The sequence below is a fragment of the Callithrix jacchus genome, chromosome 4 (genome assembly GCF_049354715.1).
Source record: "Callithrix jacchus isolate 240 chromosome 4, calJac240_pri, whole genome shotgun sequence".
Taxonomy (NCBI): domain Eukaryota; kingdom Metazoa; phylum Chordata; class Mammalia; order Primates; family Cebidae; genus Callithrix; species Callithrix jacchus.
Genome location: NC_133505.1, coordinates 50,437,180 through 50,463,379, shown reverse-complemented (window position 1 = coordinate 50,463,379; position 26,200 = coordinate 50,437,180). Strand labels below are relative to the sequence as shown.

The window sequence follows — 26,200 nt, the reverse complement described above, 5'->3', positions numbered from 1 at the left end:
TCAGTCACTCATCTTAGAGGGCTCCCTGGAGAGAAGGTGACCATGTAATTTATTATCCAAACTGGAAGCCTTAAAAAAAAAGTTTTATTGAGGTATAATTTACATACTATAGCACTCACCTATCAAAAGTACATTTTTTTTTTTAGTTTTTACTATACTTATAGTTATGTAGCTATTACCATAATCCAATTTTAGAACATTTTCATCCTCCCCAAAATAGAAAATTGGGACCCATTAGCAGTGACTCTCCATTACCGCCACCACCCAGTCCCTGGCAATGAGGAATCTGCTTTCTGTCTCTACAAATTTGCCTATTCTGGATGTTTCAAATAAGTGGAATCATACTAATATGTGGTCTTTTGTATGTGACTTCTTTCACTTTTACCATAAGGGTTTCAGGACTCTCCATGTTGTAGCATGCATCAATACTGCACTCTTTTTTATGGCTGAATGATATTCCACTGTACGCATATGCCATATTATGTTCATTTGTTCATATGTTGACAAACGTTGGGTTGTTTCCATTTTTGGCTGTTATAAATAATGATCCTCTGACATTTGTTTTTGGGTTTTTTGTTGTCGTTATTGTTTTTGAGACAGAGTCTTGCTCTTGTTGCCCCAACTGGAGTGTGCAATGGCATGATCTTGGCTCACTGCAACCTCTGCCTCCCAGTTCAAGAGATTCTCCTGCCTCAGCCTCCTGAGTGGGATTACAGGCATGCACCGTCACGCCCAGCTAATTTTGCATTTTTTTTTTTTTTTTTTTTGAGACGGAGTTTCACTGTTGTTACCCAGACTGGAGTGCAGTGGCACTATCTTGGCTCACCGCAACCTCCGCCTTCTGGGTTCAAGCAATTTTCCTGCCTCAGTCTCCTTAGTAGCTGGGATTACAGACGCACACCACCATGCCTAGCTAATTTTTGTATTTTTAGTAGAGACGGGGTTTCACCTTGTTGACCAGGATGGTCTCGATCTCTTGACCTCCCAAAGTGCTGGGATTATAGGCGTGAGCCACCGCACCTGGCCTAATTTTGCATTTTTAATAGAGACAGGGTTTCTCCATGTTTGTCAAGATGGTCTCAAACTCCCGACCTCAGGTGATCCGCCTGCCTTGACCTCCCAAAGTGCCGGGATTACAGATGTGAGCCACCATGCCCGGCATGTTTTTATTTTTCATGGTGTATACCTAGAAGTGAAATTGCTAGGTTAGATGGTAACTCTTTTTTTTTTTTTTTTTGAGGTAGAGTCTTGCTCTGTCGCTCAGACTGGAGTGCAATGGAATGATCTCAGCTCACTGCAACCTCCAACTCCTGGGTTCAAGCGATTCTTTTGCCTCAGCCGCCCAAGTAAATGGTATTACAGGCGACCGCCACAAGCTGGCTAATTTTTGTGTATTTTTAGTAGAGACAGAGTTTCTCCATGTTGGCCAGGCTGGTCTCAAACTCCTGACCTCAGGTGATCTGCCCGCCTCGGCCTCCCAAAATGCTGGGATTACAGGCATGAGAGCACCCTGCCGGTGAGATGGTAACTCTGTTGAACATTTTGAGGAACTGCAGAAGTGTTTTCTGATGTAGCAATACCATTTTACATTTTCACCAGCAATGTATGAATGTCCTAATTTCTCCACATCGTGACCAACACTTGTTTCCAAACTGGGACGCTTCTGAGAGTTAAAAGGTGCACCATTAATGAATATACCAAAACACGACTGACACTAACTGGAACATATTCTTATCCTACCTACGTACCAAAAATTAAAAGATTCAATTCCTGATTTCAGGGAACTTTCTGGCCACATGATGAGTCAAAGCCTCAAACCCACGTACTTGAGTCAATTAAAGAACCAAGTAAAGGTAAATTATTAAGAAGGAAAGCAAAGCACATCTAAATTCCCCCAGGAGATTGTATTCTCTTTAAGAGAAAAGAACTGTTTTGTCTTTGTACTGTTTGTGGCCCCAGGTATATCTTGTGTTTGATAGGGTCTCAATAAAGGTCTGTGGACTAAGTGAATGAATGATACAAATTCTACTGTACAGAATAGAATGACTCACCTAGCAGGGTTTTTTGAGTTTGGGGGAAGTATGGATCTTTGCTAAAAATATAAATACATATATTTTGCTCCATGCTGTAACAACACTAATGACAATTTCAGAATGAAAAAGTAGGATTGGGCGTGGTGGCTCATGCCTGTAATCCCAGCACTTTGGGAGGCCGAGTTGGGTGGATCACTTGAGGTCAGGAGTTCAAGACCAGCCTGATCAACGTGGCAAAACCCCTCTACTAAAAACAGAAAAATTAGGTGCGTGTGGTGGCAGGCGCCTGTAATCTCAGCTACTCAGGATGCTGAGGCAGGAGAATGGCTTGATCCTGGGAGGCAGAGGTTGCAGTAAGCCGAGATCACGCCACTGCACTCCAGCCTGGGTGACTGAGACTCCATCTCAAAAAAAAAAAAAAGAATGAAAAAGTAGGCCAGGCTAAGTGGCTCATGGCTGTAATCCCAACAATTTGAGAGGCTGAGGCGGGTGGATCACCTGAGGCCAGGAGTTCGAGACCAGTCTGACCAACATGGCAAAACCCCGTCTCCACTAAAAATACAAAAATTAGCCAGGCATGATGGTGAGTGCCTGTAATCCCAACTACTCAGGAGGCTGCGACAGGAAAATTGCTTGAACCTGGAAGACGGAGGTTCAAGTGAGCTGAGACTGAGCCATTGCACTCCAGCCTAGGCGTCAGAGCAAGGTCCTGTCTTAAAAAAAAAAAAAATAGAAAAATAGGCCATGGTGGCTAACACATCTAACCCCAGCACTTTGGGAGGCTGAGGCGAGAGGATCACTTGGGGTCAAGAGGTGGAGACCAACCTGGCCAACATGGTGAAACCCCATCTTTATTAAAAATACAAAAGTTAGCCGGCTGTGGTGGCATGCAACTGTGGCCCCAGCTACTTAGGAGGCTGAGGCAGGGAATCACTTGAACCCAGGAGGTGGAGGTTGCAGTGAGCTGAGATTGTACCACCGGTCTGTCTGCCTGGGCAACAGTGCGAGACTCTGTTTCAAAGAAAAAAAAGAAGAAAGGAAGGAAGGAGGGAGGGAGGGAAAGAGGGAGGAAGGGAAGGAAGGATGGAAGGAAGGAAGGAAGGAAGGAAGGAAGGAAGGAAGGAAGGAAGGAAGGAAGGAAGGAAAGAAAGAAAGAATAAAGTAAGGATTGATGGTTTATACCTGCAATAAGGCAGGAGGATTGCTTGAGGCCAGCAGTTTGAGACCAGCTTGGACAACATAGAGAGACCCCCATCCTACAAAATATATAGAAATGAAAAAGCAAATAACCTACAATTAAAGGAATCTGCAACTCTGAATGGCTGACAACAGGTTGGGAAAAGACCATCCAAACAGGGAGGCAGGAACCAAAGCATACCTCTTCATGCAGGGTACCTCTTCCAGCAGGTTAACCTTTGGAACTACAACGATGTGGTGCCTACGCCCAGGAGTTTCCATTCTTTTGGGAGAAAACACGATTTATTAACAGGAAACAAGGAGAATAGTTGAGAAAAACCATTAAGTGGATGTGTGTGCCCTTAAGCGTCATTGATCCCTCTGGCCGTCAATTTCTGTGATCTTTCAATTCCACCCCTTCGGAGCTTCCGGGTAGAGATGGGCCAGAAGCTAGGACTTAAGGGAAGAGGCTGGATTTGGAGAAAGGAGCAGGATGCCAGTGGTGGGTGATAAGGCCCAGAGGTTGACTGGTGGGCTGGAGTGCTAGGGCTGAGATAAAATTGAATAGGGCAGCTGGGGCGTCTTCTTGAAGGCAAACTTTGAAAGCCAGGCTGGTTGTCTTTTAAATTAGACCTGATAAGCAGGTCCTTGGACTGGAGATGAAAGGAGTGTCAGTAAGAGATTAATCTGATGGCCTTGGGCCATTGATCTGGATCTGTCTGGAAGCAGTGTGAAGATGAGGCTCTCTGGGAGGCTTTGCAACAGAAATGTAGGCCCAGCCTTTCAAAGAAGGGTTTGGGGCTGGGAGAGGTGGCTTGTGCCTGTAATCCCAGCACTGTGGGAGGCCGAGGTGGGCGGATCACCTGAGGTCAGGAGTTCGAGACCAGCCTGGCCAACATGATTAAATCTTGTCTCTACTAAAAATACAAAATTAGCCAGGCATGGTGGCATTGTGCCTGTGATCCCAGCTACTTGGGAGGCTGAAGCAGGAGAATCACTTGTACCCGGGAGATGGAGATTGCAGTGAGCCGAGATCATGCCATTGCACTCCAGCCTGGGTGACAGAGAGAGACTACATCTCAAAAGAAAGAAAGAAAGAGAGGCCAGGCGTGGTGGCTCATGCTTGTAATCCAAGCACTTTGGAGGCCAAGGCAGGCGGATCACCTGAGGTTGGGAGTTCAAGACCAGCCTGACCAACATGGTGAAACCCCGTCTTTAAAAAAGTAAATAAATAAAAATAAAAGAAAGAGAAAGAAAGAAGGAAAGAAGGAAAGAAAGAAAGAAAGATGGTGCCATACATAAACGTGTAAGTCTCGAGAGGGGTGTGAATATGGTCTACCTTTAGAATGTTGAGGATTGGCCTTGCTTAGTACCATGAAAATTCTGGCCAGGTTGGTAATGGAGGAGGAGCTAGCACCTCATGGTCTTTCCCAGCCCTTTCTAAAGGCCCTAGATCTGCCCACTGAACTGATATGTTTGACACTTGCCTGGTTTATATTTATTTACTAATTAATTAAAAAAATTTTTTTGAGATGGAGTCTTGCTCCTGTCGCCCAGGCTGGAGTGCAGTGGCACGCACAATCTCGGCTCACTGCAACCTCTGCCTCCCAGGTTCAAGTGATTCTCCCACTTCAGCCTTCCAAGTAGCTAGGATTACAGGTGCTTACCACCACGTCTGACTAATTTTTGTATTTTTAGTAGGGATGAAGTTTCACCATGTTGGCCAGGCTGGTCTCTAACTCCTGACCTCGGGTGATCCACCTGCCTCGGCCTCACAAAGTACTGGGATTGCTGGCGTGAATCACCACACCTGGCCCTATATATAGATATATCTTTAAAATTTTTATTTATCAGCTTTCTCAGGTTGAATTTTTTATTTTCTTTTGAGATGAGGTCTTGCTCTGTTGCCCAGATTCGATCACAGTTCACTGTAGCCTTGACTTCCTAGGCATAAGCAATCTTCCTGCCCCAGCCTCCCATGTAGCTGGGACTACAGGCATGCGCCACCATACCTGGCTCAGTTTTAACTTTCAATTTTGGTTTTAGTAGAGACAGGGTCTCACTTAGTTGCCCAAGCTGGTTTGAAACTCCTGGCCTCAAGCAATCCTCCTGCCTCCTTAGCCTCACAAAGTGCTGGGATTACATTGTCTGGTTTACTTTTGATGTGACACTACTAAGATGTTTGCTGTGGGGTTTCAGTAGCTACCCTATGTAAGATGAGGGAAGTTCCCATTTATCCCTGCTTTGCCAAGAGTTTTTTCTTATGAATGGATGTTGACTTTTAACAAATACTTTTTTGGTATTTGTTGATGTAGTCATATGATTTTCCCTGTCTAATCTGTTAGACTGATCAATTATATTGATTTTTTTTCAAAATAATAAACCATGCACTTTGGTATACAGTCAACTTAATCACAACGTATTACCCTTTTTACGGTATTCGCTGGAATCCGTTTGCTAACATTTTGCTTAGGATTTGTATCCATGTTCATAAGTGCAATTTTTTTTTTCCACATACTGTTCTTGTTGGGTTTTGGAATCATTACATTAAAAATGAGTTGAAGTAAACCTCAACTCATACATTCTCTAAAAGTGTTTGTGTAAGATTGAAATTACTTTTTTTTTTTTTTTTTTGAGACGGAGTTTCGTTCTTGTTACCCAGGCTGGAGTGCAATGGCGTGATCTGGGCTCACCGCAACCTCTGCCTCATGGGTTCAAGCAATTCTCCTGCCTCAGCCTCCTGAGTAGCTGGAACTACAGGCATGCGCCACCATGCCCAGCTAATTTTTGTATTTTTAGTAGAGACGGGGTTTCATCGTGTTGACCAGGATGGTCTTGATCTCTTGACCTTGTGATCCACCCGCCTCGGCCTCCCAAAGTGCTGGGATTATAGGCTGAAGCCACTGAGCCTGGCCTTCTTTCTTAAATGTTTGGGAGAACTCTACCTGTTTGCTATTGAAGGTTGCCCCATCAGGTGGGTGTTAATAGAGAAATCAAGGATAGTAGAGATATTTAATGTGAGGGATAAACATAGCTTACACAATAGGAAAATGTTATATATTTCACACATCACAAAAAGTCCAGAGGTAGGTGGTTCAGGGTTGGTTAATTCAGCAGCTGAGCAACATCATCAGGGAAGGAAATTCATTTCAGTCATTCTCAGGTGCCGGCTCCTTCTTTCATCATTGCAAGATGGCTGCAGCTGCTCCAGGCATTACAGCACAGTGGTTATGCATGTTGATTCTACATGCCAAACCTGGCTGCAAAGCCCATCACTGTAGGACAATTGGGTAAACTGCTTAACTTCTCTATTAAATGGTATAATGGTGCTTAAAAAAATTGTTTTTTCTTTTCTTAACTGTTGCAATGTAAAATAGTACTTTAATTCAAAAGTTTGATATCATGTGGATTCAATGAATGAGGCTAGGCAGGATGGCTCACATCTGTAATCCTAGCACTTTGGGAGGTTGAAGTAGAAGGATGTCTGGAGGCCAGGAGTTCAAGACCAGCCTGGGCAACATGGAAGCCTCTTCCATCTCTAAACAAATAAAGAAATTTTTTTTTGGAGACAGAGTCTTGCTCTGTCACCCAGGCTGGAGTGCAGTGTTGCGATCTTGGCTCATCGCAACCTCTGCCTCCCAGGTTCAAGTGATTTTCCTGCCTCAGCCTCCTGAGTATCTAGGATGACTGGCTTGTGCCACTATGCCCAGCTAATTTTTGTATTTTTAGTAGAGATGGGGTTTCACCATGTTGGCCAGTCTGGTCTTGAACTCATGACCTCAGAGATTCACCTGCCTAGACCTCCCAACGTGCTGGGATTACAGGTGTGAGCCAAAACACCCGGCTTTTTTTTTTTCTTTTTAAGGCAAAATCTTGCTCTCTTGCCCAGTCTGGAGTGCAGTGGCCAGTGACGCCATTTTGGCTCACTGCAACCTCCACCTCCCAGGTTCAAGGAATTCTCCTGCCTCAGCCTCCTGAGCAGCTGGGACTATAGGTGCGCTCCACCACACCTGGCTAATTTTTGTAGTTTTAGTAGAGATGGGGTTTTGCCATGTTGGCCAGGCTGGTCTCAAACTCCTGGCCTCAGGTGATCCACCAGCCTCAGCCTCTCAAAGCACTGGGATTAAAGGCATTAGCCACTGCACCCAGCCAACAAAAATATTTTCAAAGTAAGTTTTTCTTTTTCAAACTCTTAAAATAGTGCCTGGCATATAGTAAGTATCTAATAATATGAGCATGTCTTTCTCCATTCTCAGAGCAGGAAAGAAGCTGTTTTCCTTCTGTGCCTTATTGATGGAAGTCCTTTAGCAAACTCACCTCCACACTTGATTGGGCAGAATTACAGCAAGTGCCCATTCCTGAACCACTTTTGGAATTACCATGATTTGTTTGGTGTGGAGACACTTGGAGTGTACTGTCAAATGGTAAGTGCCACAGACATCTGGTCTTTCAACCTGCAAGACCAAGGAGTGCCTGACCTCCCCTAAAGCACAAGACCACCTAATACCTCAACAAAACCTGGGTTCTTTTCACAAAAAAGAGGCTGGAGTGGTGAAGGTGGGGGAGTCTGTTGGGTCACACAAGGAAGGGCAAAATGGGAGTCCCCATCCTTACTGGTTCTCCATGAGATTCCTTGGGAACCCAAATAATTACCCCTTGGATTGGCCAACCACTACACAGTTTACTTTTTAACTCATGCGTTATCTCATCCAGTCTTAGAGCCACCCTCTAAATTGTCTTGTTATCCCCCTTTGACAGACTGAGAAAAGCTCCCAGAGACGAGGCACTTGCCCAGCCGTATATATACAGTTGGGACAGAGCCAGGTCCTGGGACTCAAGTCAAGGTCTTCAGACTCAATGTTTTGCACCTTTTTTTTTGAGCCGGATTCTCATTCTGTTGCCTAGGCTGAAGTGCAGTGGCGTGATCTCAGCTCACTACAACCTCCGCCTCCCAGGATCAAGAAATTCTCCTGCCTTAGCCTCCTGAGTAGCTGGGATTATAGGTGCCCACCACCATGCTTGGCTAATTTTTGTATTTTTAGTACAGACAGGCTTTCATTATGTTGACCAAGCTGGTCTAGGACTCCTGACCCCAGGTGATCCGCCTGCCTCGGCCTCCCAAAGTGTTGGGCTTACAGGCATGAGCCCCTGCACCGGGCTCGTTTTGCACTTTTATTCATCTTCCATCAATTCCCGATTGCCTGTCCTTGGCTACCCTCACAACTGCCACATCCATGTGCCCCCTCTGCTATTGTCTATGTAATATTTAAATTTTTCATTAAGAAGAAAATTGATAAAATCCCAGGTTTGATATCTCCCTCTCTCCTTTTAAATGAGCACAGGGTATTTACTTGGGCTTAGTACGTGGGCTCTGGCATTTGATTCCCTTGGTTGAAGTCCCAGCTCTGCCACTGTAGCACAATGCAGTTGGTCTCCACCCAGGTGTCTGTGGCACTTACCATTCGAGAGTACACCAGCCTCACTTCCAAGTGCTGGCACTGTCACTTTGCTTGAGGGCTTGTTCTGACTATCAGAGTCCATAGCGTCCTCCCACAAAAAGGTTAGATGTACTGGGAAATTACTTCCACTTCTCCTCCATCCCCAAGCAGCCCTCCTCCAATGGCTATTGGGAATTGGTAGACAAAGCTTCCTGCTCCCTTGCCCCTCAGGTACAGTAGCTGCCAGGCACGCACTTTTATGTATTTATTTTTATTTGTTTATTTATTTTGAGACAGAATTTTGCTCTTGTTGCTCAGGCTGGAGTGCAATGTCACGATCTTGGATCACCATAACCTCCACCTCCCTGGTTCAAGCGATTCTCCTGCCTCACGCTCCTAAGTAGCTTGGATTACAGGTGCATGCCATCACACCCGGCTAATTTTTGTATTTTTAGTATAGATGGGTTTCACCATGTTGGCCGGTCTAGTCTGGAAATCCCAAACTCAGGAGGCATGCACTTTTGATTGTCTTCCAGTTCCAAGGCAGGATTGAGCTCCATTTGTCCACCATAGTTAACAGTAAGGCAGTCTTTTTTTTTTTTTTTTTGAGATGGAGTTTTTCTCTTGTTCCCCAGGCTGGAGTGCAATGGCGCGATCTCGGCTCACCACAACTTCCGCCTCCTGGGTTCAGGCAATTCTCCTACCTCAGCCTCCTGAGTAGCTGGGATTACAGGCATGTGCCACCATGCCCAGCTAATTTTTTGTATTTTTAGTAGAGATGGGGTTTCACCATGTTGACCAGGATGGTCTCGATCTCTTGACCTCTTGATCCACCCGCCTTTGCCTCCCAAACTTCTGGGATTACAGGCTTGAGCCACCGCGCCCGGCCGTAAGGCAGTCTTTACTGGCCTCAAACTCCCAGCTGGTCTCAAACTCCAGAGCTCAGGCAATCCTCCCACCTTGGCCCCCAAGCGTGAGCCACTGTGCCCAGTCAAAAGGGAGGCTTCTCATCTCTGACCCATGTCTAGAATGTCCCAGGGCTTCTGAAAGCCTGCCCGATGCATGGAAGGCACGTGATAAGGCACCTGATTGATAATGATCACAGCTATCTTTTTTGACCACCTACTATGAGCCTGGGACGGTTGAAGGTGCTTTTCTCATATTAAACCTCTCACTCACCATATGAAACAGGAGTTGTTACCATATCCCTTTTGACAATGAGAAGCCTGGGACAGAAAAGTTAAGTAACTTGCCCAGGATCATACAAACATACAGTGGGCAAATAGCAGAGCTGGGCATCAACCAAATCCAGAGCTCACTTATTGAGTATGCTAAACCCAATGCCAGTGCTATCTCCTGCCTATAATGAGGAATGCTTGCCAGCCGACAGCCAAACACAGCTCTCTCTTTGCAGGTATACTGCTGTAGCAGGTTACCCTTCCACAACTGGGGCCCTGTGTGCCCCTCACTCTTATCTGTGGAACAGGAAACACAAGCAGAATGACAGAACAGGAAAGCCTCATAATTCAGAACCCAGACAGCCAGAAAGAGGAAGAAAAAGCAAATGTGTAAATATATAGGTTGTATTTCATGAGGAGAGACTTGACAGGTTTCCTGAGGTTTCTTTTCCCATGCAGCTTTTCTTTTTTTTTTTTTTTGAGATGGAGTCTCACTCTATCGCCCAGGCTGGAATGCAGTGGTGTGATCTTGGCTCACTGCAACCTCTGCCGCCCAGGTTCAGCATTCTCCTGCCTCAGCTTCCCTAGTACCTGGGATTACAGGCACCTGCCGCCGTGCCTGGCTAATTTTTGTATTTTTATTTTTTATTTTTTGAGACGAAGTTTCGTTCTTGTTACCCAGGCTGGAGTGCAATGGCACAATCTCGGCTCACCGCAACCTCTGCCTTCTGGGTTCAAGCAATTCTGCCTCAGCCTCCCAAGTAGCTGGGACTACAGGTGCACATCACCATGCCCAGCTAATTTTTGTATTTTTAGTAGAGACGGGTTTCACCTTGTTGACCAGGATGGTCTTGATCTCTTGATCTCGTGATCCACCCGCCTCGGCCTCCCAAAGTGCTGGGATTATAGGCGTGAGCCACCGTGCCCGGCCCAATTTTTGTATTTTTAGTAGAGATGGGGTTTCACCATCTTGGTCAGGTTGGTCTTGAACTTCTGACCTCGTGATCCACCTGCCTTGGCCTCCCAAAGTGCTGGGATTACAAGCGTGAGCCACCACGCTTGGCCCCAAGCAGCTTACAAGCTAGAAATTGAAAACTGCTTTCCGTCCCTCACACCCAGTGTATAGACCCATTATGTGCGCCCTGCACGGTTTTGTTACTGTTTTTCAACTGAAGTAATAAAGACTTTTTTTTCTTTTGAGACAGAGTCTTGCTCTGTTGCCTAGGCTGGAGCACAGTGGTGTGATATCGGCTCACTGCAACCTCTGCCTCTTGGGTTCAAGCGATTCTCTGCCTCAGCTTCCTGAGTAGCTGGGATTACAAGCGCCCACCACCACGCCTGGCTAATTTTTATATTTTTAGTGGGTTTCACCATCTTGGCCAGGCTGGTCTTGAACTCCTGACCTCGTGATCCACCCACCTCAGCCTCCCAAAGTGCTGGGATTACAGGCATGAGCCACTGTGCCCAGCCAATAATAAATTTTTTTTTTTTTTTTTGAGGCAGAGTTTCGCTGTTGTTACCCAGGCTGGAGTACAATGGCACGATCTCGGCTCACCGCAACCTCTGCCTCCTGGGTTCAAGCAATTCTCCTGCCTCAGCCTCCTGAGTAGCTGGGACTACAGGCGTGCACCACCATGCCCAGCTAATTTTTGTATTTTTAGTAGAGACAGGGTTTCATCTTGTTGACCAGGATGGTCTCGATGTCTTGGCCTCGTGATACACCCACCTCGGCCTCCCAAAGTGCTGGGATTACAGGCGTGAGCCACCGCGCCGGGCCCAATAATAATTTTTTTTTTTTTGAGACGGAGTTTCACTCTTGTTACCCAGGCTGGAGTGCAATGGCACGATCTCGGCTCACTGCAACCTCTGCCTCCTGGGTTCAGGCAATTCTCCTGCCTCAGCCTCCTGAGTAGCTGGGATTACAGGCACATGGCACGACACCCAGCTAATTTTTTGTATTTTTAGTAGAGACGGGGTTTCACCATATTGACCAGGTTGGTCTTGATCTCTTGACCTTGTGATCCGCCCGCCTTGGCCTCCCAAAGTGCTGGGATTACAGGCTTGAGCCACCACGCCCGGCCGTGTTAATAAATATTTTTTAAAGAAATTTCTTGCCGGGCTTGGTGGCGCACACCTGTAATCCCAGCACTTTGGGAGGGCAAGGTGGGTGGATCATGAGGTCAAGAAATCGAGACCATCCTGGCCACCATGGTGAAATCCCATCTCTAAAAAAAAAAAAAAAAAAGAAAAGAAAATTTTTTTCTTTTTTCTTTGTCTTTTTGAGATGGAGTCTTGCTCTGTCACCCAGGCTGGAGTGCAGTGGCTTGATCTTGGCTCATTGCAACCTGGCCACCATGTTGGCCAGGCCGGTCTTGAACTCCTGATCTCAGGTGATCCACCTGCCTCAGCCTCCCAAAGTGCTGGGATTACAGGCATAAACCACCGTGCCCAGCTGAAATTTTTTTTCTTTTGAGGTGCAGTCTCACTGTGTCCCCGAGGGTGGAGTACAGCGGTGCTATCTTGGCTCGCTGCAACCTCTGCCTCTCAGGTTCAAGTGATTCTCCTACCTCAGCCTCCTGAGTAGCTGGGATTACAGGTGTGCACCCCCATGGCTGGCTAATTTTTGTACTTTCAGTAGAGTTGGGGTTTCACCATATTGGCCAGGCCTCAGCCTCCCAAAGTGCTGCCATTACAGGCCTGAGCCACCACTGTTGGCCTTTTTATTTTCTAATAATGGGGTCTCACAGTGCTACCTAGGCTGGTGTTGAACTTCTGGCCTCTGCAATCCTCCCAACTCAGCCTCTCAAAGTGCAGGGATTGCGGGCATGAGCCACTACTGCTGATCTAAGAAATATTATCTTGGGAAAGCAAGCAGGGTATCTATGGCCACACTTATTACCATGGTGTAGCAAAAGTCTGAAGCTAAGTAGCACCTCTTGGGCTTTGTTTTTTTTTTGAGACGGAGTTTCACTCTTGTTACCCAGGCTAGAGTGCAATGGAGCGATCTCGGCTCACCGAAACCTCCCCCTCCTGGGTTCAGGCAATTCTCCTGCCTCGGCCTCCTGAGTAGCTGGGATTACAGGCACGCGCCACCACGCCCAGCTAATTTTTTGTATTTTTTTTTTTTTAGTAGAGACGGGGTTTCACCATGTTGACCAGGATGGTCTTGATCTCTTGACCTCATGATCCACCCGCCTCGGCCTCCCAAAGTGCTGGGATTACAGGCGTGAGCCACCGCGCCCGGCCCACCTCTTGGGCTTTGTATGGGACATGTGCTATCTACTGTTTCTGGCGCCACCAGCTCCCTTACCACATGTGAGTTGCCATTTATCATGTGGTGAATGCTGGTGTTTTTCTTATATCCAGTTTGTTTTATTCATTAACTCAAAAAAGATTTATTGAACCAGATGTGGTAGTGCACGCCTATAGTCTCAGCTACTTGGGAAGCTGAGGTGGGAAGATCACTTGAGACTGGGAGATAAAGGTTGCAGTGAGTCGTGATCATGCCACTGCATTCCAGCCCCGGTGACAGAGTGAGACCCCGACTCAAAAAAAAAAAATTTTTTTTTTAATGATTTATTGAACATCTACCATGAACCGGATACCATCCTGTTTTGGTGGTGTGGTGTGGGACTAGACAAGCTGTAAACAGAATGTGCAGGCAAAGTATCTGGTATACTAGTGATGAGTGATAAGCAGAAAAATAAAGCAGTGAAAGAGCATAAGAAGTGTCAGGGCTAGGCAGCTGGCATTAAACATTTAGGTAGGATGGCCAGGAAAGGTTGTAAAAGGAATCCAACTTTTGGATTTCCTGAAGGAAGTGGAGGGAGTGGGCCATGTGGATATCCGGAGGCAGAACATTCCAGGCAGATGGAACAGCAAGTGCAAAGAGAACATGTATGCCTGGTGTGTTCCATGCACAGTGTGGCCAGAGCAGAATGAGGGAGAGTAGTGGAAAATGGGGTGGGAGTGCAGATGTTGCAGGGTCTGTGGCAGTCACTCAAAGTAAAATGGAGAGCCATTGAGGGATGATGGGTTGAGACTAGACTGGAGGGCCAAGGGTGGATCAGGGAGACTGGGCAGGAGGCTACCACTGTAATCCAGGTAAGAGATGACGAAACTCGGACTGGGGGCTAGCAGCAGAAATCGAGAAAAGGATTGGAGGTATATTTTTGACATGGAATCAACCAAAAGTGGGTCGCAGGTTGGATGTGGGGGACTAGTAAGTTCATGGAAGAATTGAATTTGTACAGAAGAGGTAACAGAGGAGGAGGAAAAATGTAGAGTTTGGAGATATTTTGAAATTATTTTTATTTTATTTTATTATTATTTTTTTGAGACGGAGTTTTGCTCTTGTTACCCAGGCTGGAGTGCAATGGCGCGATCTCGGCTCACCGAAAACCTCCACTTCCTGAGTTCAAACAATTCTCCTGCCTCAGCCTCCCGAGTAGCTGGGACTACAGGCACGCACCACCATGCCCAGCTAATTTTTTTGTGTGTTTTTAGTAGAGACGGGGTTTCACCATGTTGACCAGGATGGTCTTGATCTCTTGACCTCATGATCCACCCGCCTCGGCCTCCCAAAGTGCTGGGATTACAGGTGTGAGCCATTGTGCCCGGCCAATATTTTGAAATTATGAGTAGCTCCTCTATGATCTGCTGATGGAGTGTGTGGGATTTGAAAGAGAGGAATCAGGAATGACACCAAGTGTTTGGCCTGAGCCACTGGAAGGATGGAGTTGCCGTTGTCTGAGATGAGCCTGTAGTTAGAGCAAGTTTGTTGGGGAAATATTAAGGCATAAGTTTTGGAGAAGTTGAGTTTCATGTGCCTATTGGACATCCTTGTGGTGTTGCCAACAAAGCAGCCTCCGATGTAAAACGAAAATGAAAAACAGGTCAGTTCACAACAGCTCTGATTTGGTAGTGCTACCTATAATGCTGTGTTGAGACTTTTTTTTTTTTTTTTTTACAGTCCAGAAGTCTTTTATTTATTTTTTTTAACACCTATTATGCCATGAATTCATAGGGAATAGGTTCCAGCAGCTCAGGCTCCTTCCCATTGGTTCTCACAAAGTGTGCTTCTCTGGGTGGAGCAGGCTGTCGCTTCAGTTGGACCCAGGTACCTTTCTCTTTGGCTTCCTTCTTTTTCTGATCATTTTCCTTCACACGTTTTAGGAAGCTATCTCGGCTGTTAGAGTGCTTGATGTGCTCAATACGCACATTAATTCTCTTGGCAAGAATCTTGCCCTTAACTTGTTTGTTTACAACAATGCCAACAGCATGCTGGGTAACATTGTAGACTCTTCCAGTTTTGCCATGATAACATTTGTGAGGCATTCCTTTTTGAACAGTACCCATTCCCTTGATGTCTACAATATCACCTTTCTTATAGACTCGCATATATGTGGCCAAAGGAACAACTCCGTGTTTTCTAAAAGGCCTAGAGAACATGTATCGAGTGCCTCTCCTCTTTCCCTTTGTGTTCGTCATTTTGGCGAATTACTGGAAGATGGCGGTTCCCGAGATTTTTTTTTTTTTTTTTTTTTTTTGAGACGGAGTCTCATCTCCCAGGATGGAGTGCAGTGGTGTGATCTCAGCTCACTGCAACCTCGCCTCCCAGGTTCAAGCAATTCTCCTGCTTCAGCCTTCTGAGTAACTGGGATTACAGGCATCTGCCACCAAATCCAGCTAATTTTTGTACTTTTAGTAGAGATGGGGTTTTACCATGTTGGTAAGGATGGTCTCGATCTCTTGACCTCATGATCCACCCGCCTCGGCCTCCCAAAGTGCTGGTATTACAGGTGTGAGCTGCCTTGCCTGGTCAACTTTATGCTTTTAAGTCCCACAATCACAACTAACTTTTTAAAAAAGGGCTCACCACGTGCTGGCCACTTTTCTATGTATTTTACACAAATCAACCCATTTCATCTTCACAACCTCTATAGGGGATGTACTACTGTTATTACTATTTTCAGAAAAGGAAACTGAGGCACAGAGAGGTGATATAACTTAGCCAAAGTCACAGTGAGGGAGTGGAGTGGCAGAGGGGTGTGGCTCTGGGCCGGGGAGGGTCCTCTCCATACACCAGACCATGTGTTTAAAATCATAAGCCAGGCCAGCACTTTGGGAAGCTGAGGCGGGTGGATCACCAGGTCAGGAGTTTGAGACCATCCTGGCCAACATGGTGAAACCCTGTCTCTACTAAACAAAAAAAGACAAAAATTAGCCGGGTGTGGTGGCATGTGCCTGTAATCCCAGCTACTCAGGAGGCTAAGGCAGGAGAATTGCTTGAACTCAGGAGGCGGAGGTTGCAGTGGCCCGAGGTTGCGCCACTGCACTCCAGCCTGGGTGACAGAGCAAGACGCCCTCTCAAAAAAAAAAAAGAAGTATATCAAAAGCCTTAGAATGTTTCATAATCTTAAATTGGGAAATTCTACTTCTAGAAATTAATTCACTTCTAGAAATAATCATGAGTGTGCACAAAGTTATTACCACAAAAATATTTTACAGTATTTTTTCTAATGGGGAAGAACTAGAAATAATTTAAATTTCAATGTTTGCCAAAATACCTTTTGTATATTCACCTAATGGTATACTATGTACCCATTACAAATTATGTCCTAGAATATTTAATGGCTTGGAAAAGTGTTAATGGTATTTTTTTTAATGAAAAAAGCTTACAAAACAGTTTGTGATGATCCCATTTAAAATGTGTGTTTATTCGTAGAACAAATATTAGAAAAATAAAGATTGATATATTAAACGGTTATTTCTGGATGGCAAATTGCAAATGATTATTTTCTTTTTCTGTGGCTTATTTGTATTTTTGAAGTTTTCTAAAATGCAAAATAATATTTTATGATACGAAAAGTACAATACAATTTATTATAGAAGAAAGAATAATTCAGCTAGGCTCAGGGGCTCAAGCCTGTAATCTCAGTACTTTTGGAGGCAGGTGGTCACAAGGTCAGGAGTTTGAGACCAGCCTGGCCAACGTAGTGAAACCCGTCTCTACTAAAAATACAAAAATTAGTCGGGCATGGTGGCTTATGCCTGTAGTCCCAGCTACTTGGGAGGCTGCAGCAGGAGAATCGCTTGAACCTGGAAGGTGGAGGTTGCCGTGAGCTGAGGTCGCACCACTACAGTCCAGCTTGGGCAACAGAGTGAGACTTCGTCTTAAAAACAAGCAAAAAGAATAATTAACTGAGAAAATGGTTGGCATAGAACTTACATCTTCTACATAGTGTAATTTCTCTAGTTACTCACTTCCTTAGTAAGGCAGGAGACACTTCCTTAGTGTCTCCTAGGGTGGGAGGACCCCAGTAAGGGCAGGGATCCTCACGGCCTTCTCCCATTTGGAGCATTATTGGAGGTCTGTTATCTGCCTCTTGGTCAAATACAGCTTCTGGTAAAACTACAAAGTAACCAAAAGTTTGGGAGGTGGAAGCAATGTAACCTGTAGATCTCATAGAGTCTGTGTAAGAAACTGATTCAGTGAGAATCGAGTTTCTCCATCCAGTTTCCCCAAACAGATACTAAGGCCAACTTAGGGGGCTTGTCCAAAGCCAGGCAACCAACTTAACAAGGTGAGGCCACGACTCAATCGCCTTTCCATTCTGTGATATGCTGATTTAGACTAAAGCACTCATACTTTAAAGTGCACAGACATCTAGTTAAAATGCAGATTCTGATTCAGGTTAGCTGTGGGCCTGAGAATCTGCATTTCTAACCAGCTCCCAGGCGATGCCCACACACGGGACAAGTGTGGTATCACAGTTTAACAATGGTGTAGAGTACAGAATCTGGAGAAAGAAGGCCAGCTTCCCAATCCCAACTCTGCCATGGACCAACTGAATGATCGCGACAGTTGCCTCAGTTTCGGAGTTTTCGTGAAGACGTAGTGAGTCATTACATCGTGAAGCTTTGGAGCAGCGTTCACTAACTAGGTCTGACATTATTTATCGCATTCCTTAGAGCAAGCAGCTGGTGAAGTAGGGTTTGACCAATGAATAAGTGAATGAATGACCTTTGGAGAAAAATTCTTTCCTGGGTGACTAGAGTCCGAGAAGCAAAATGGGAGGGTCCGTGGGTGGGAGGAGGCCCACCTCCTAGAAAGTTCTCTGCACCCGGTGGTCCAGGGCCTGGAGTGCCCGGAAGCTGGCCGGCTTGCGCCCCGCGGGCCAATGGGGCCGCAAGAGGGAGGGGAGAGCGCCCAGCCAGCCCTTTCCGTCCGGGGCGTCGCAGCCCCGCCCCTCAGAGCGTTGCGACGTCCAAGCATTCCAAGGTTGCTATATCGTTGCGAGGGGCGGGGCGCCTGTCAGGGAAGCGGCGCGCGCGCGGGCGGCGGGCGGGTTGGGGATCCGCCACATAGTGCCAGCGCCAGCGCCAGCGCCAGACGTGCACCCCGCGCTCTCTGGACGGCCGCCTGCCTTGGGAATCGCGAGCCCGCACTTCTGCCCTGCCTGTGCGCTGCCCGAGTATGGAGCTGCTGTGTTGCGAAGGCACCCGGCAGGCGCCCCGGGCCGGGCCGGACCCGCAGCTGCTGGGGGACCAGCGTGTCCTGCAAAGCCTGCTCCGCCTGGAGGAGCGCTACGTGCCCCGCACCTCCTACTTCCAGTGCGTGCAGCGGGAGATCAAGCCGCACATGCGGAAGATGCTGGCTTACTGGATGCTGGAGGTACCGCCCGGACGCCCCTCACCCCACTGCTCCCGGCTCTGGACACACCGGGGCCGCCCTGCCGGGACATCCCGGTCACCACAGCAATCTGCAGGATGCTCCGGGGCTAAGACTCCCGGGGCCTGGCCTTTCACTAAGGCACCCTCTCCGGCTGCCTCCCTTGCCTTCCCGAGCCCTAATCGGCTTCTCCCGACTGTGACTGCCAGTCACTTGGCACCCTAACTGAGCCTCTCTTCGGACCGGGAAAACGGGACAAGGGATACCCTCTCCCCTTCGGCTTCTCCCTTTTCCCTCCCCCTCCTGGCCTTCTCCGGAGAGCGCGCCTGGAAAACCCTGGGCTCGGCCGCCCCCGCCCGGGAGCCGGTTCCTGTGTCTGTCGCGGGGTTCTGGCGGGGAAGGCGGTGGGGGTGGCGCGCGCCCTGTTCCGGCCGACAGGGAAATGAAAAGTGCGGGAGGCAGCGGCAGGAGCCTCCTCCCTTCCCCTCGGGTGTGTGCAGTGGTGGCGGTGATGGGGGTGAGGGCCCAGCTCTCTGGCTACCATGGGTGACCCTTGCGTCCCACTTCCCCTCACTGTGGGGGAGGGGAGTCTCCGTTTGGAATCCTCCATGAGGAAGGGCTCCTCGGCTTTACCACCTCCACCCCACCAAGGGAAGAGGGGAGGAGGCCGCTCAGAGGAAGTGGGGCGGCGTCACCTCGGGGAGGGCGCATCCTCCTCCGTTATTGGTCCTTGTCTCTGTAAGTAGCTTACCCTCTCTCCCGTTTTTGCTCCCTATCCCGCTTCACTTCACCGACCGCCCCCACCCTCCGCTGCCCCGCCGCGGTGTTCCCCACGCTCTGGCCCCAGCAGTGACTGTGCGCCCTCTCTCAGGTGTGTGAGGAGCAGCGCTGTGAGGAGGAAGTCTTTCCCCTGGCCATGAACTACCTGGATCGTTACCTGTCCTGCGTCCCCACCCGAAAGGCTCAGTTGCAGCTCCTGGGTGCGGTCTGCATGCTGCTGGCCTCCAAGCTGCGCGAGACCACGCCCCTGACCATCGAAAAACTGTGCATCTACAGCGACCACGCTCTCTCTCCCCGCCAGATGCGGGTGCGTGTGTAATCCCCCCCACCCCTGACACGTACTGTCTCCCTACTTTCTAGGAAAAGGAAAGCTTAAGACCTCAGAGGCTTTCTGTCCCCTGGAGAGGGAGCAAGGTGATCAGAGACCTTTGGGAAAGGAATTAGGGTGGAAGAAACGATGGGGCAGTGTGGTGTGATGGTTAGTATCACTCCTGCCCAGGTTTGAGCTGCAGGCAGGTATTAAACCCCCTCCTCCTGACCTCCAGGGGATGCCACTCCTTCCTGGTCTTTCCCCCAGATAGCAACAAGTCAGACTGCATGTCTACACTCACTAGTACTTTGCCTCTGGGTTTACAGAGCCACCATGAGTTATTTATTGGCAGCAGAAGGGCATGTCTGCACACCCCCACTGGAGTAGGGGAGTGGAATGTGCTTCATGTGGGGGAGGGGGTTTGCTTTGGTTGAGTCTTTATCCTCATGTGGACTTTGTGATAGAAAAGCCTCCCAGAGCAGATTAAAGCCAGGCCCTGATTGCTTTAAGGAAGGGCTGATGTATTTCATCCCACCTTCTTTGCTTCCCCTTATATCCCGATATCCCGGAAGAGGCAGCTTCTCCCTAATCCTTCCCTGTCTTCATTCTGAGGAACTGGAGCAGCTGCTTTGGGCCTGGTGGAAACAGCTCTCTCTTTCCCCCTTAGCCAAAGGCTCAAGCTGAGGGACAGACCGGGAGGTGGGCTGCAGCTGCTTCCGATGTGATAATGGTGCCCCCTCCCCCGGCCCGCCCTCTCTGACCAAGGTCTTTCATAACACTGTGGGGAGCTGCTGTCACTCCTGTGGTTTGGGAAGTGGCTCCCTGGGCCTCTTGCTGGAAACTTGGGCTGGGCTCAGGCAGGGCCAGAAAGTCACCGGTTCTATCCCGCCTCAGAAGGAGCCTGGGGAGGAGGCGAGGGAGCTGCTGGATCTGGAAGAGGTTATTTAGGACATGCAGATTGTCTCCTGGGGGGCGCTAGGGGAGAGGGTGGGTGAGCTGGCACCTTCCTCCACCTTGCTCTGTGGCCGGCCAAGTCTTCTGCTGACCCTGAGAGGAGTCTCTGGGCCCCATCTCCCAGGGAGGAGGGCAGCAAGCAGGCTGCTGTGATTGGCTGGCAGGGAAGCCAGGGTACTGGGGCCCCTGACTGCTGTGAGTTGAGGAACAGGATTCCTCTTCCTGCCAAGTAGCTCAGAGATGGGAGTAGGAGGCCAGCGTTGGGAATCCAGGAGGCTCCACAGCTCTTTGTGATGAATCTGGTAAATTTTGGCAAGTCTGAAGTAGAGTTAGTTTCCAGGACCAAAGAGCAAGATGTTTTTGGAGGGGTTGGGGCCGGAAGGTAGAAGGGGGACTTCCTCTTTGTGAAAAGATGGAGGTGGTGTGTGTGCCCATGTATGAGGGTTTTTCAGTACAGGCAAAAAGTACTCTTCCCTCTGCCTGAGCTGGGGGTAGAATGTCCAGAAGACTTCCTAGAAGGTCAGGGTTGGAAGAGGCCTCTGAGAACTCCAGTTGGTCTGAATCCCTGTGCAGCAGAGAAGGCCGAGGCCCAAGGAAGGAGGGAAGAGTCCTGCCTTAGCATCACTCTGAGAAGATGAGTGTAGAATCTGGGTCTTCTAGCTAGACGAGGTTACCTTAAAAGTCAGGGATGTCACAAACTGAAGATAAGCACTCCCAGGGGTGTGTTCTTTACCAGTTAACACTGGGATTCTCTAGTTGCCTGAATATGGGGAAGGGTAGACACCTTCCCTCACAGAGGACCCCTTGCTTCCCCATAGGGAGGATCCCACCCCCAGTTGCCTCCCAGATGCTTCCTTAGAATCTAGGTCCCTCTGTTTACTGCTGAGTGAGGAGTTGGCTCTTGGGACATGCACCAGGGGTACAGTTGTAATTTCTCTGCCTCACTTATGGCTCCAGCCCAGGCTGTTTTCTCTGGGGCTCTGCGAGGGTAGGGGCTGATTTGAGAGGCAGACACCTAGGCTGGGGCCAAGAGAGACAGCTGTGGCTGGAGCCTGGAAGAGTTTGGGTGGGGTTGCCATTTCTGCCTCAATAAGGAGTCAAACCCACAAGTTCCTTCCTGAGATACAACAATGAAGAAATCCTCATGTGTGCAACTCAGATATGGGGCCAGGTCTGGGAACCCATGATGAGTGGATTGGGGTGGAGCTCCCAGCCTTCTCCCAATACCTAGCACTGGTAGGTAGGCTTGGGTAGGTGAGGATAGGGCTTGATGCCTCAGGGATCATTTGGATCCATCCTGTCTGGCTTGGCCTCCACCTGTCCTCCTGAAAGTCAAGTGGCTTGGGGCACTATAGGTTCCAGCTAAAGGGGGTGGGGGGCACTATACCTCAGGAGCCGTCCCTGATATCCTACCAAGGGGATGTGGCTTGGGTTGGGCAACCTACCCTTTGAGGAACCTCAGAAAAGGCTCAGTGGCTGTCATTGGAGGAGTCATACTCCCTCCTGTTGGTTCAGGAAGTGTGGACTTGGCTGGGATGCGGAGTTGCAGGGAAGCTAGTGGTGATCTCCCCTTTCACACATCCTTGAGGGTGGGAGTCTGCTTCTTCCCAGAGGAGCCTCCAGTTCCTGGTGATGCTATGGTATCTGCTGCTTCAGTCTTTCAGCTCTGGCTGGAGAAATCCTCGAGCCCTGAATGAAGTCAAGAGAAGGCCTGGATTATTGGCCCCTTAAACATAACCAAACAGGATTAAAAGGGATAATCCATGTAAAGCATGTTGTCCTGGCACCTAGTAAAGAATCACTAAGTGCTCAAAGCATATGCCTCCTCCTCTTCCCTGCCTTGAACTCCATGGTGCCAGGCCTTAAAATCAGAAACAGAACTGGGGTCTTGGGCTTCAAAAGTGTGATGGACTTCCCTGCTATGAGACTTTGAGACTTGTGCTTTACTCCCTCCTCTCCCCTTCTCCAGCCACTGACCGCACCCTTTTCCTGCTTTTCCAGGACTGGGAGGTGCTGGTCCTAGGGAAGCTCAAGTGGGACCTGGCTGCTGTGATTGCACATGATTTCCTGGCCCTCATTCTGCACCGGCTCCCTGTGCCCCGTGAGCGACAGGCCTTGGTCAAAAAGCATGCCCAGACCTTTTTGGCTCTCTGTGCTACAGGTAAGAGCCCGGTCCACAATTTTGTCAAATTGGAAAAGTCAGAAGATTTATAAGGGTGAGAGGTAATTAGGAGATTCTTGTGTATACTCTCAAAATTTGTTAAAATTATATCCCCTCTGAGCCCCCAGTCTCAATACAGAAAAGCAGGTCATAATCAGAGCCATTTGGGATCTCAGACTCCTCCAGTTTGTAGGAGGGACACTGAGTGTATAGAGAGAAGTGACTTGCCCAAGGTCTCACAGTGAATAGTTTGGGAACAAAACCCCAGTCTCTTGGCCTTAGTTGTGTTCCCACACTGGGGAGTGTCTCATCTATTCCCTGGACCTATGGAAACTGGCAGTTGGTCCTGATCTCTAGGAAAGATACTCTTTCCTGTCTTCCTCCCTTGCTGTTATCTTGCCCCACCCACGGCTGGACTTTTCCAGCATGTCCTCTGCTGTATTCATGCTGCCTGGCACTGCTTTCTGAGGAGTTCCAAGTCCACGCTGGCTGTTATCCTTCAAGTTTCCTTGTCTCATGGTTCCCTTTCCTCCTCTCCAAGATTATACCTTTGCCATGTACCCGCCATCCATGATTGCCACGGGCAGCATTGGGGCTGCAGTGCAAGGCCTGGGTGCCTGCTCCATGTCCGGGGATCAGCTCACAGAGATGCTGGCAGGGATCACTGGCACTGAAGTGGTGAGTGCTGGGCAGCTGGGGAGCAGCCTCTCCATTCATAAAGTAGTGCTGTGCCCTGAGCCTCCAGTAGAGGGAAACCTCCAACCCCAACCTGGTCCCAAGTCCTGGTTTCACACCCTAGGGTCTTTGTAGCTTTTTATCTGCATTGATCTGGAGAAGAGCAAGTGTCCTGGGTGGGGTGAAGGGCACTGGCCCTAGGGGCTCTTTTCTTGCCAAGTGGTGTGCTGGAGTGGGGGTGGGGGTTCGGTGTCAGATGCAGGGCTGCTCTCACACTCCCTTGCCACATCCTCTTGCTAGTTTCTGAGAACTGAAGAGCGATTCCTGGGGCTGGGCTGTGGCCTAACCTCCCCAGACTTCCCCATGTGTTGGGAGCTGTCTTTCTCCTGCACCTGCCAGATGCTATGGGGCAGTGGTCACTCTTCACTGTTCTCCCATGTTCCCAGGACTGCCTGCGGGCCTGTCAGGAGCAGATCGAAACTGCACTCAGGGAGAGCCTCAGGGAAGCTGCTCAGACCAGCCCCAGCCCAGTGCCCAAAACCCCCCGGGGCTCCAGCAGCCAAGGGTCCAGCCAGACCAGCACTCCTACAGATGTCACAGCCATCCACCTGTAGCCCTGGAGAGGCCCTCTGGAGTGGCCACTAAGCAGAGGAGGGGCCACTGCCACCCACCTCCCTGCCTCCAGGAACAAACCACACCACGTCTGAAACCTGAAGGGACATTTGTCCCCCTTCACAAAGCCTAAGGGGTCCGGTCCTACTTATCCCTGCAGTGTGCACTAGGGGGCCGGACCAGCCAAGTCTGCATTTCGGTGGCTAGTCAAGCTCCTTCTCCTTCCTGCATCTGACCAGCAGCGCCTTCCTGAACTCTAGCTGGGGGTGGGCCAGGGTGATGGGATAGAATTGGATCCATGCACCAGCATTCCTTTTGAGTGCCCCCCACCCCTGGGGGTGCTCAAGTTTTCAACTGCCAAAATGCTCTAGTGCCTTCTAAAGGTGTTGCCTCTTCTAGGGTTATAGCATTTGGATTGGGGTTCCTCTGAAATTTCACGCATGATTGATAGACACGTAGTGGGGGAATAGTCTAGATGGCTCCTCTCAGTACTTTGGAGGCCCCTATATAATCCATGCTGACAGCTGCTCCTAGAGAGAGGGGCCTAGGCCTCAGCCAGAGAAGCTATAAAGCCCCCTTGCTTTGCTTAGTGCTCAGCTTCTCCTGTGTGATTGACAGCTTTGCTGCTGAAGGCTCCTTTTAATTTATTGCTTTGAGCACAACTGTAAGGGGATGTAATGGGGTCCTGGCCATACCACAAGTGGTGGTAACCCTGGTGGATGCTGTTTTCCTCCCTTCTGCTACTGGCAAAAGGATCTTTGTGGTGGAGGAGCTGCTACAGCCTAGGGTGGGGTCATGCCCTCTGCTCCATCCTCCAGCAGGGAAAATGCAGCAGGGATGCCCTGGAGGTGGCTGAGTCCTTATCTAGAGAGGGAGGCAAGCCCTGTTGACAGAGGTCTTTCCTAAGGCCACAAGATTTAGAAGGGTGGCCCAGGACCATCATCCTACTGTAATATTGTGAAATAAAACTGGCTTTGGCTTCTTGGATTGGTGTGTGGCTAAGTCTATTATTTCTGGACTGTATGAGGTAAGGAGGTGGAAGTCAGTGGTCTAAAGCAGGGATCATTGAGTCTTTTCTGTAAAGTGGGGGATACGTAGGCTTCGTGGGCTATATGGTCTCTGTCCCAAATAGAGTCAGCTCTGCTTTATAATGTGACCTATGCATTCCTAAAAATCACTATGCCATGCAAAAATTGCACAACAAAAACCACAGGTCTCATGGGAAAAATGGAGACTGAAGCACAATACTCAAAATTTTAAATGAGGCCGGGTGCAGTGGATCACAAGGTCAGGAGATCCAGACCACCCTGGCTGGCCAGTGTGGTAAAACCCCGTCTCTACTAAAAAAAAAAATGAAAATTATGGAGCTGGGTGTGGTGGCTCACACCTATAATTCCAGCACTTTGGGAGGCTGAGGTGGGTGGATCACGGGGTCAAGAGATCGAGACCATTCTGGTCAAGGTGAAACCCGTCTCTACTACAAATACAAAAATTAGCTGGGCATGGTGGTGCGAGCCTGTAGTCCCAGCTACTTGGGAGGCTGAGGCAGGAGAATTGCTTGAACCCAGGAAGTGGAGGTTGTGGTGAGCTGAGATCGTGCCATTGCACTCCAGTCTGGGTAACAACAGCGAAACTTCGTCTCAAAAAAAAAAAAAAATTAGCTGGGTGTGGTGGCATGTGCCTATAATCCCAGCTACCTGGGAGGCTGAGGCATGAGAACTGCTTGAACCCAGGTGGTGGAGGTTGCAGTGAGCTGAGATTGCACCACTGCACTCCAGTCTGGTGACACAGTGGGACTCCATTTAAAAGGAAAAACAAAAAAACCAGGAGCTTCCGTGGCTCAGGCTAGTTGAGGTGAGGCTGCGTGTTCGAGGCCAGCCTGGGCAACATACTTATCATTCGTTAAAAAAAAAAAAAAAAAAGTGACATGGGCAGATCACAAGGTCTGGAGATTGAGACCAGTCTGACCAACATGGTAAAACCCATCTCTACTAAAAAATACAAAAATTAGCTAGGCGTGGTGGCACGTGCCTGTAATCCCAGCTACTTGGGAGGCTGAGGCAGGAGAATCACTTGACCCAGGAGGTGGAGGCTGCAGTGAGCGGAGATTGCACCACTGAATTCCAGCCTGGTGACAGAGGTAGACTCCGTCTCAAAAAAAAAAAAAAGCTTGGTTTTTACATATGTCAAATGTTTGAGAAATACATAA

General features: G+C 48.7%; 1 protein-coding gene and 1 pseudogene across 5 annotated transcripts in view; one reads left to right on the top strand and one right to left on the bottom strand.

The window, feature by feature from the left end:
* CCND3 (cyclin D3) overlaps positions 1–24,978 on the top strand; it is a 110,035-nt gene extending 85,057 nt beyond the window's left edge. The window contains exons 2-7 of one of the 5 annotated variants that reach the window (XM_078369153.1): positions 7,466–7,633; positions 17,559–18,502; positions 19,371–19,586; positions 22,545–22,704; positions 23,246–23,382; positions 23,826–24,978. In XM_078369153.1, the coding sequence (XP_078225279.1) occupies positions 18,305–18,502; positions 19,371–19,586; positions 22,545–22,704; positions 23,246–23,382; positions 23,826–23,993 (879 nt within the window). In that variant the 5' untranslated portion in view covers positions 7,466–7,633; positions 17,559–18,304 and the 3' untranslated portion in view covers positions 23,994–24,978. Of the gene's footprint in view, positions 1–7,465; positions 7,634–17,558; positions 19,238–19,370; positions 19,587–22,544; positions 22,705–23,245; positions 23,383–23,825 lie in introns of those variants that run through there. The other 4 variants (XM_078369154.1, XM_008994424.5, XM_008994423.5 and 1 more) reach the window with 4 other exon arrangements.
* Positions 14,790–15,345, bottom strand: LOC118152862 (large ribosomal subunit protein eL21 pseudogene; annotated as a pseudogene).
* Positions 24,979–26,200: the final 1,222 nt, after the last annotated feature.